Here is a 10,193-nt window from a genome sequence, read left to right as displayed (position 1 = left end):
ACTATTTTACACAAGCTCATTGGGCAGAGAATGCAAGCTAAAATAGTTCTACTCACAAATGACACAGTGGGGTATGTTTTAAAATTGATTCATTATAAATTTTTAAACATCTTCTACCTGTTTTAGTCTATTTTCCTAATACCACACGATAAGTGATAATGCCACAGTTGCAGTCGCAAAACTGTTTCGCCACTTATCATCCAACTCGGCGGCCCCCGTACGTGTGCTGATTTCTCGTAGTATGAATGAATACATTTTTTGAACATCCCAATCGTATTTTAAGCGACATAAAAAAATCTGTACGTCGACTTATTTTTCTTTGATGAGCGCTTGCACGCTGACGTCATCACTGTCTCCTTCTCTTTCTTTCCTTCGGCGTCGGTCCATAAAGCCGTCCTTGCCCTCAAAAAAAATTTGAGGGCAATATTTACAAATCGTATGAGAATTCGATGAGGTTATGTTTTTGATGCAAGCCTCTATTGACCAATCAAAATTCCTATGTGGTAGTGGTTTGTGTTCAGATTTCCCGTGTTAATCTATCTGTAAGAACTTTGTAAACATCTTTTGTTCTCACGTATATGGATAGGCTTGCATTAGGTTTCGTGAGACATTTTTTGGACAACTCAATGTCACTTGAATGTCGACTTTATCCTGCAGGTGTGGTGGTGTGGTACTTTGTTTACATCGTCCAACGTTGTTGGTGTTTGTGTTCCCACTGTCTGACTACTGGCTTTCGCGTGCTGTTTGTGTCGTTTGTGTGCGATGCGAACACAGCCGTCGTCGTCGTTGAATCGTTCGTCGTCTTTTCAGTTTGAGTGTAGCTTTCAGCCTTGACGTTTGTACGATTATTATTTTGTAAATCGTGTGCTCCCCAAGTGATTGTACTAGTATTTTATACTACAAACTAGTTTCATACACGAAAATAAGCTCTGGTTCTCGCGTAACAACTCGTGACGATTATCAGCTCAAACGGGACCCCTGCGATCCGGGGGGAATCAAGGCGATCCGTTTGTTATTGTTGGTTTGGTTGGAGGAAGAAAATTGGTCCCGTGGGGGCGAGCAGTAGCAAATTCGTCGTGCGATACGTGCGGTGGTGACAAAATGCTTCCGGGTGCTTCCTGATTTACGTGGATTCCGTTCAACCTTTCCCCCAGCAGCAGTCATAATCTTCCGTCGTGGCCCCACCAGCAGCAGCACAGCGAGAGTGTACGCTGGCAGCAGCAAGAGAAGCAGAAAGGAAAAGGTGCAAAATTCAAGGTGAAATAATAATACAAATTTCCAGGCTGAGGCTAAGCCCCTGAAAATTAAGTGGTAGGAAAGAAGCCCTGCGAAAGTGTGGTGGTTGATGGAAATAGTGTGCTTCCTAGAAGCGAAGAAAAGTATTCACTAAATAAGTGGCATTGGTCATTCCTATATCCGGTAAGAAGTGGTTCCGTTCTGTTTGGTGCTGCGTCAAAACGACATCCCAGGAAGCAGCAGTGTCGGTCCCCCAATCAAGATCGGGCAAGATGGCAGATCAGGAATCGGACATGGAATACTCGTCCGATAACGATGAGTTTGAGGATTACTACAATTCAGGTGAGTGGAAAACATTTTTGTCTCCCTGTTGTCTTACGGAAATTATATCGAAAACTCATCCATGTCTATACGGCAGCAGAGGAATGGTCCAAAGCGTATGGTGGATTTTGTGTTTCTTCTTTTGTTTCCGACGACGGTCACGGTCCGTGAGATACGGCAGTGCCACCAGATTGACCGGAATTTTTGCGTGCATGTCTCTAAGCTTTTCTATAATGCTCAGAAAACGTTCTGTATTATAGTAATAGTGTGCTAGATCTTTTGAGGTTTCCTGTGAAATAGTCTACTTCAAATAGGGTCTGAACCATTTAGGAAGAAAACCGCAATTTTAAACACTTTCCCATATTATTCAGGGAACTTAATACCATTTGATTCAATTTTTCAACTACGTATGACAAATGTTTTGCCAGAAATCATCAAAAGGAATTGACAAAGAATTTAAATGCAAACCCTTTCTTATCTCACAAAATATTATTTAAGGGTTGTACAGGGTAAATATTATTGATGAATTTCCTGGATTTTATAAATCTTTCGTCGAAGATCGCATCAATAAATCTTTGTTATTCTGGGTTTTTCTATGCTCTTAAAAAAATATACGTAATCAGGAAGAATTCATTTTGAAATAATAATATGAAAAGAATTCCTGGAGGAATCTTTGATTGAATCCTGGCAGGCATCCTAGGAAGAAGGAGGAATCTTTGTAAAAAGCCCTCTAGGAAGTCTTGAAGGAAACTTTCAAATGCCGTTTTCTCAATACTTACTTTTTACAGTTGGGAGTTCTATCATAGGGCTGTAATGCGAGTGGGAGCAGTTTAGCTGTCCGCAAATGAAAATGAACCATCTGATCGACAAGTATGTTATGATTTTCTGGCAAATCGGATCCGCTTTCGTTTTAATTGTCAATGTGCTCTGAATCCCAGGAGGAGTTCCTGGAGTAATCCCAGGAGGAATTCCTGCAGAAATCCCTGGAGGAGTTCCTGGAGAAACCCCAGGCGACGTATTCGGAGGAATCGCAGGAGGAGCTCCTGGAGAAACCCCAGGAGGAGCTCCTGGAGAAACTCCAGGATGAGTTCCTGGAGAAACCACAGGAAGAGTTCTTGGAGAAACCCCAAAAGGAGTTCGTAGAGAAATCCCAGGAAGAGTTCCTAAAAAAATCCCAAGAAGAATTCCGGAAAGAATTCCTGGAGAAACACCAGGTGGAGTTCCTGGAGGAATTGTAAAAGTTTCTCTTCCCGCAGTTGCTTCCTTGACCTGATCAAAAGTTATGTACTAACAGGCTACCGTTTTCAATAAAATACTATTACTATACAAAAAAATCACAGGAGTTATTCTTGGAGAACCCCAAGAGGAATTCCAGAAAGAATTCCTGGAGAAACACCAGGTAGAGTTCCTGGAGGAATCACAAAAGTTATTCTTGGAGAAGTTCCTGGAGAAATCCTAAGATTAATGCTTGGAGGAATCTCAGGACGAGTTCTTGGAGAAATCACAGGAGAAATTCTTGTAGGAATCCCGGGAGGAATTCCTGGAGAAATCGCTGGAAGGATTCTTGCAGGTATCCCAGTAGAAGTTTCTGGAGGAATCCCAGGAGGAATTCACCTAGAAATTTCTCGAGAAATCCTAGAAGGAATTCGTTCTGAAAAAAATCAGAGGAAGATTTCCTGGAGGAATTCCGGGAGAAATTTCTGAAGGAATACCAGAATGCATTTTCGGGGGAATCCCAGGAGGGAAATTGGAAGAAATTTTTGGAAGAATCCCAAAAGGACTTCCTGGAGGAAACCCAAGAGGATTTCTTTGAGGAAATCTAAGAGGAATTCTTAGAGGAATCTTAAAAGGATATGTAGGAAAAATCACAGTAGGAATTTTCGGAAGAATCTTAACAGACCTGGACGTAGGAATTTTCGGAAGAATCTTAGTAGACCTGTTCCACAGACAAACAGACGTAACACTTGCGAAATTTCCATCGACCACGGCTTTAACGATCATTTTAAATTTTCATAGTTGTGGCTTTCACAACCAGAAGCACGCGCATCGTTTTTCTATGCGTTTGACGTTTCATACTAGCGCCTTCTGTTGACGATATTGCACAACATAGTGATTCGTGCAACTTTTGGTAGTGTGAACTGGGCGATGGATTTCCATGAAAATCGTTCAAGGTGTTACGTCTGTTTGTCTGTGCCTGTTCGTTCCCAATACACTCCCAGCAAAATTTGATACAGGAATACTGAAAGGAATTCCAGGATAAATTCCAAAGGAATCCTGGAAGCATACTTCGGGGAAATTCTGGAGGAATCACATGAGGAAATTCGTGAAGAATCCCAAAAGAAATTCTTGGAAGAAGCTCAACAGGAATTTATAAAGAAATTTCAGCAAAATTTTCTCTACCTTTCCAAGTAGGATTTTCTGAAAGAATCCCAAGTCGAATTCTTGAAAAGAATATCTGCAGAAATCCATTCCAGGAATTCAAAAAAGCATTTTTTTTTGTCTCCACAGATGATGTTCAGAAGAATAGAAACAATGTGTTTCAAGCAGTGGTGGGGAATCGAGTATTCCGTTTAGGATTTGGGCTACAAATAAGGCTTGCGTATCAATTATCAACCGCTTATACGCAATTTGAGGTGAACTGAGATACGTTCGACATGACTGAACCGTTTGAAAAGAATCTGTGCCAAGATCTGTGCTGGTCAGTAGATAGATATGTTCTTTAGTAACTGTGGTAAATACATCGTTTCAACAATGCCGATATATGCAGAGTGGATCCATTGATTAATACACAAATGATTTTGTCAAACTTCTGCAAAAGACCTTATGTTTTTATTACTGTTTGTTCACAAAATTTGTTGTCCTTTCAATTGCAACGAGAGATATGATATCGATACGCAGTTTGTATATGATGAATAAATACATCAACTGATATTTACAAACTGGTAATTCTAAGTTTTTTTTTCTTAAAAAAAAGCTGTCAATATCGCACTTTTTCACAGCCTTCTGTGACATTAACATATCTGGAAATATGTTTATCTACTTCGAAAGTATGTTTATCGTAGTTCGTATGTTCGTAGTATGTTTATCTTCTTCGAACGTGTTTTGTACCTTTCAATAAACAAGAAAAAATAATAAATTATTGCTTAAGAGAATTATGATTGCCTTTATGAAAGATATGCTTGCTGAATAAAGGATATAACTTGTAGCTGAGTTCCTGGCAAAATCTGTGGGTCGCTTGAGGAAATTGCGACTCAATTTTTGGAGAAAAACAAACAACAATTTCTAGAATTTCAGTACTATAAAATTTTCATTTGTTTCATTTGTTGCACATAGTTAATTTCAGAATTTCGTCGATTTTTTTTTTGGAAATTTCCAGGAACGGCTTTAACAGATGTGTTATAACTTTTCATGTTGAAATTCCACCAGAAAATGCTTTTGGACATCGTCCAGCAACTACTCTAAAGATTGCACTAAGAATTTCACTGGAAATTCTCTTTGTAGTTTTCACAGAAATGACCCCAGTTATAGCACTAGATTTTTTTTGAAGTTACTGCTACATATTGTTCTTTAAATTTCTCGAGGAAGTCTACCACTAACTATGACTAAATATATGGGCTCCAATGCCATTAGCATTGCTGAAAGCTTGAATCACTTTAGAGATTTTTTTTATTATTGTCATTATCAGGTGTGAATCCTAGATATTCGTTATGCATGAATAGTAGAGTAGTAAAGAATACCAACATTTTCTCCAGCTACACTTATTATCGTAGGTATAATTTTGTCCATAACATTTAAACTTTTTCGTAAGAATGATGAATAAGGTTTCCCGATTTTTTTTTTTCTATATTAGCAAAAATATTTCCTCTAGAAAAAGGGGCCCCACAATATCGGTACCTACTTGGGAATTTTTATTAAAATTTCAGCTCAATGAAAACATTTTTCAATAAATTTTGAGCTTGACGGAAATTCTAACAAAATGTAAAGATGTTGATGAAGTATTGATGATCGTGTGAAGTCCGCTGTAGAAAATCATAACGCTTTTCGGTAGCACTCTTCTCAAGAGTTATTTCTTCTTGCAGTCTTTGTAGTTTATGAACGACCTGTAAACCTGACGCATACGACTTGCATTTTTTGCACTGATCGTCCATCTCATTAGAAATTGTACATCAATGTTGTATCGCCAGACCAGCTAAACTGACACAAGGAACCAATGAGATATCTGCCGGGGACTAGCAGGCATCTTCAGTGTGTGAGCGTGGGTGATCTTCTATTTTTAGGCGACAATGGCGCCTGCCACGTCAGGATGCATGTCAATGTGAGGAAGAGGAAGGAAGTGATGGTTGCAATAGTTTGTATCCATATCAGACCGAGTATACATCTGCGTCTGCACACATTCATGCAGATGTCAGAATGCTAGTGGGAATTTGTTGGCAGAGGGTTCACACATTGGTGCGTGGATGCCAGGGTAAGGTGATAAAATTGTGTGTTTTATTATTCTGAAGGTGTGTGGCACAGTTCGCATGATTGCATAACTTGTAGGCGTTATCTGATAGATCAGTGATCCTCAGCCTAACTGTCTTTGCGGGCCAAAATTGAATTTTTAAAAGAGACTGCGGGCCGCAAGTCATTTAAGAGTTAATTTTTAATGATTTTCAAGATTTAACATAAAATACATTTGTTTGATTTTTCGAAAAGTGTAAAGAATAAGCATTAGTAAAAACTCACACAGTAAAAGAAATTACTTTTTTTAACATTGAACAAGAGCAAAAAACAAAAAAACCTGGAGTTATCAGGAGATTTTATTTTATTTGGAAAATATTGAGAATCGTATGGTATTAAAAACACAAAACAGTTTTTGCAGTTTTTGGTATTCATAATGTTGGAAAAATATTTCAGACAAGCTATTTTAAGTCACAAAGTGGCTAGAACAATATGAACCTTTATAAGAATAATGTGGATAAACTTACAGCGTACTTGTAGTGCAGATTATATGTGCAGAATTGTGAAAGTCCTAGACACGAACACGGACAAATTTCTTGTAAAACCTCTGGATCCAGTTTTGATAAATTTCCGAATGGAGTTTTACTGCAGCTTAAGGATTTCATGTGAAGTATTTAAAAAAAAAATCTTGGAACTGTGAGGGTGTTTGGGACTTCTCGTGGATTTTGAGAAATTTCAGAATGATTTCTTTAGAAGCCAATGAAGAAAAACCTGCACACATGATTTTCTGAGCAATGTGGACAAGTATTTGTAGCCTATTTAGAATAGATATTTTAAGAGGAATTACCAAAAGAATAAAGCGTATCTTGCTGAATCCCTGAAGGTTTTAGCGAACTTCCGAGAGTTTGGGCAACACTTTTTTTAAATAAATTATAGACAACAATTCTGTAAAAAAAATTGAAATAGTTTCCTGGCAGAAGTGGTGAATATAAAGTATATAAAAGGAAGTTTTTTCGCCGATACAAACAAAATGGAATTTTTTAAGTTAATTTTCGTGAATTCAAATAAATTACTAATAACGAGTTCAAAATCCATGGCAGAGAATCTGTGAAATTTAGCCTAAACTCATTATTCAAGCGAAACACATCGTTCTTAACAACAGTTTCGAATATTTTTGAAACAATATTCAAAAAATTAGCCTCTTACAGTTTGGAAAACTTTCAAAAATCTTACTTCTTTTGAAAAACTTTTTATGATGTTGGCAAAATTCATTCTCATTAAAGTTTTAAAATATGGTGAAATTTCTGATTTTCATTATGGAATCTTAACGTGGGCCGCTTTCTTATACATTTCAAAATCAGTTCACGGGCCGCACAAAATCTGGTCGAGGGCCGCATGCGGCCCGCGGTCCGCAGTTTGGTGACCACTGTGATAGATTGACACTGTGCTGTGAAAGTTAGGAAGGAATGGAAACGGTTTTTTCAAACCGTTTCTGTTATAGCGATGTATACCCTGATAAAAAATATCATAAAAATACGATAAATTTTATAGTTACAACACCATTTTTTCGAAAAATATTCACCATTAAACGTATTGTAATTTACACAGCACACTCACCATCATCCCTATTGTTCTATACCATTCGGCGAATGGTAAATGGCACTTTTACAATAAAAAATGGTGGTCGTTATGTATCTTAACCATAAAATTTTGAGAAAATTTTCATACACTTTTTCGCGAAAAACAATAGAATGTATTGTGTTTTTATGAGACATTTTTATGGCAATTTTCAAAAGAAAACAATATATATTAATGTTTTTTCATTGTTCTTACAATACAAATACAATTAATTGAATGGCGTCAAATGAATCGTTGTTACAATAAAATACAATAATATTTGTTGTTGTTTGTAAGCAGTTTTCGCTTTTGAAAATCCATAGAATTTATATTTTCCGCTAACATTTATATCCAGCATTTACGAGCACTAACGGCCGCCAGAATGATATGCACATTTTAGGATAAGAATCAAACATTCTGATGTCTGTCTGGTATGTATTGCTTGGCAGCTGTTGATAAGATCTATCTTCAATCTTTTTAAATAACTGCCAAATATCAGACCTCAGGTCGTATGATCCATACCATAAATCGTTCACAATTCATGTGGCCATTAGTATATGTAAATGCTGGGGGAAAATGTTAGCGAGAAATATGAATTCTCTGGTTTTTCAAAGGCGAAATCTGTTTACATAACAACAAATATTATTGCATGTTTATTTTAGCATCGGTTCAATTGACCCCATTAAACTAATTGTATTTGTATTGTTATCAATGATAGTTTACTATTTACTAGATTCCTTCAATTTATTGGAAAACATTAGAAAAATCATTGTTCATCTTTTTCTTGTCGTAACATCCTCACTTGGCTAAAACCTGATTTTCAGCTAGTTAAAAAAATATGTCAAGTGATTTTGTATTTGATTATACAAACATGATTCAAGCAACAATAATATTTATTGTTATTTATTTCTTACGAATTGTTTTTAAGTGTAATTGACAAATAAACTCTTTTTCAATAAGAAGTTCATGAGAACTCTGCTGGCACTTTTGCAACTATTTAAAAACGACTTAAATTAATTTTTACTGATAGTAACTTTAAATTATTATAGAACTATTGAAAAACAATCGAATCAATTAGTCACTAATAAAGCTAATGTTTACTTATTGTACGAACTATATGGGTTTGATTTCTATTGTAAAAAGTAACAATATATCTACTATGTGTTTTATTGTGAACAATAAAACCAGTCATATGTTAATAATATTTACCATGTAATGAATAATAACTTTTTATCAAGGTAGCCATAGAAAAGAGAGAAAGTACATGGAAAGATACAAAGTAGGAGGAAAGGGACGGGTCTGGGATTTTACCCAGGATCTTCTGCGTACTATCAGAAGCGATAGCCACTAGACCACCAAGCCCGTCTGTTTGGCATTCACAAATAATAATGTGGAGTGAACTTACCAATTGACATCCGTCAAAGGGAATCAAAACACCATAAAAATGATCGCAGTGAAAAAACTAAATACGCTAGTTCGCCCTAAGGGCCTTGTTCTGTGCTCGGCTATTGAAAATTCCAGGAATGACACATTACGTATTTGATTCAATTGTGTTTGCCTGGTTTTGCCTGGATGCCCACAAAGACCAATGTTAACAAAATTGGCAACCCTGCCCGGACAATACCGTCACAACCCCACTGCAGCGCAGTACTGTTCACCAGGTCCACATTGATTCGCACTCTTAGCTAGACGGTCGATGACAGCCAGTAAAGCTTACCGCACGAGCATGCCGTTGCCGGAAAAAGGCTGATGACTTCTGTCTGCCGCCGTGAGTTTACGACTTAAACCACCGTATAAAGGTAGCAGCGTGGTGCGCATGCTTATTCGCGTCGTTTTTGGTTTAAATCCACCGCATGTGCCTGAACCTATGAAGACACTATCACTATATGCTTAAGGAAAGGACCATCGTCGTGTTCACCCATCATTACAATGTGCATTGTTTTGTCTCTCTGGCTAGGGTTTCCTCTCGCACCTTGAAAACGTTCCGCTTGAATGCGTTCCAAGAATTGTACCCTTTTCCTTAACCCGCGCCGGGGTGTAATTATGGCGGAAAAATCCGTTGATGTTAGGTTTTGAGATGTTTGAGGAAGTTGTAGAACATTTATTCAGTAGCAGTAGTGCAGTAGTCATTGATTTCTTACACCAATAAAGACTGACTTATACTTTTATGACAATTGATAATCATTATAATAAATATTTTTTCAATTATTAATTGAAGGAGTTTTTTGTTACACAACGCGTTACTAAAAAGGGTGTATAAAGTACAATGATACGTTATCCCCAGACCCAGAATGCAGAGAAAATATCATCTAAGCATCTTCGCAAAGTCTGTGACGTATTTTTGCGACATTTGTAGTAGAATTATGGTGGCAGATTTCTAGCAAGATAATTGACTGATTGCTTGATATATTGCTGAGTAAGATCACGAGATTTTTCGGATTTCTGCTGTTATCCCTGGCAGATGGGTGTCCTAGTCAGACTTAATCCAGATTAGACAGGAAGATCTGTAACGGATCACTTGCAGATTCTTGGCAACCGCAACATCCTTTCCATCAATAAATGGAGTGGAGTATTCTGCA

General features: G+C 37.3%; 1 protein-coding gene across 1 annotated transcript in view; it reads left to right on the top strand.

The window, feature by feature from the left end:
- The first annotated feature begins 793 nt into the window (after nucleotides 1–793).
- The window catches only part of LOC109425707 (potential E3 ubiquitin-protein ligase ariadne-2), a 57,614-nt gene continuing 48,214 nt past the window's right edge, over nucleotides 794–10,193 (top strand). Inside the window, exon 1 of the mRNA XM_019701015.3 lies at nucleotides 794–1,578. Within this exon, the coding sequence (XP_019556560.2) occupies nucleotides 1,509–1,578 (70 nt within the window). The 5' untranslated portion in view covers nucleotides 794–1,508. The remainder of the gene's footprint in view (nucleotides 1,579–10,193) is intronic.

The sequence above is a fragment of the Aedes albopictus genome, chromosome 2 (assembly GCF_035046485.1).
Source record: "Aedes albopictus strain Foshan chromosome 2, AalbF5, whole genome shotgun sequence".
NCBI lineage: Eukaryota > Metazoa > Arthropoda > Insecta > Diptera > Culicidae > Aedes > Aedes albopictus.
Note: the sequence above shows the minus strand (reverse complement) of the source record. Positions and strands in the feature narration are given on the sequence as shown.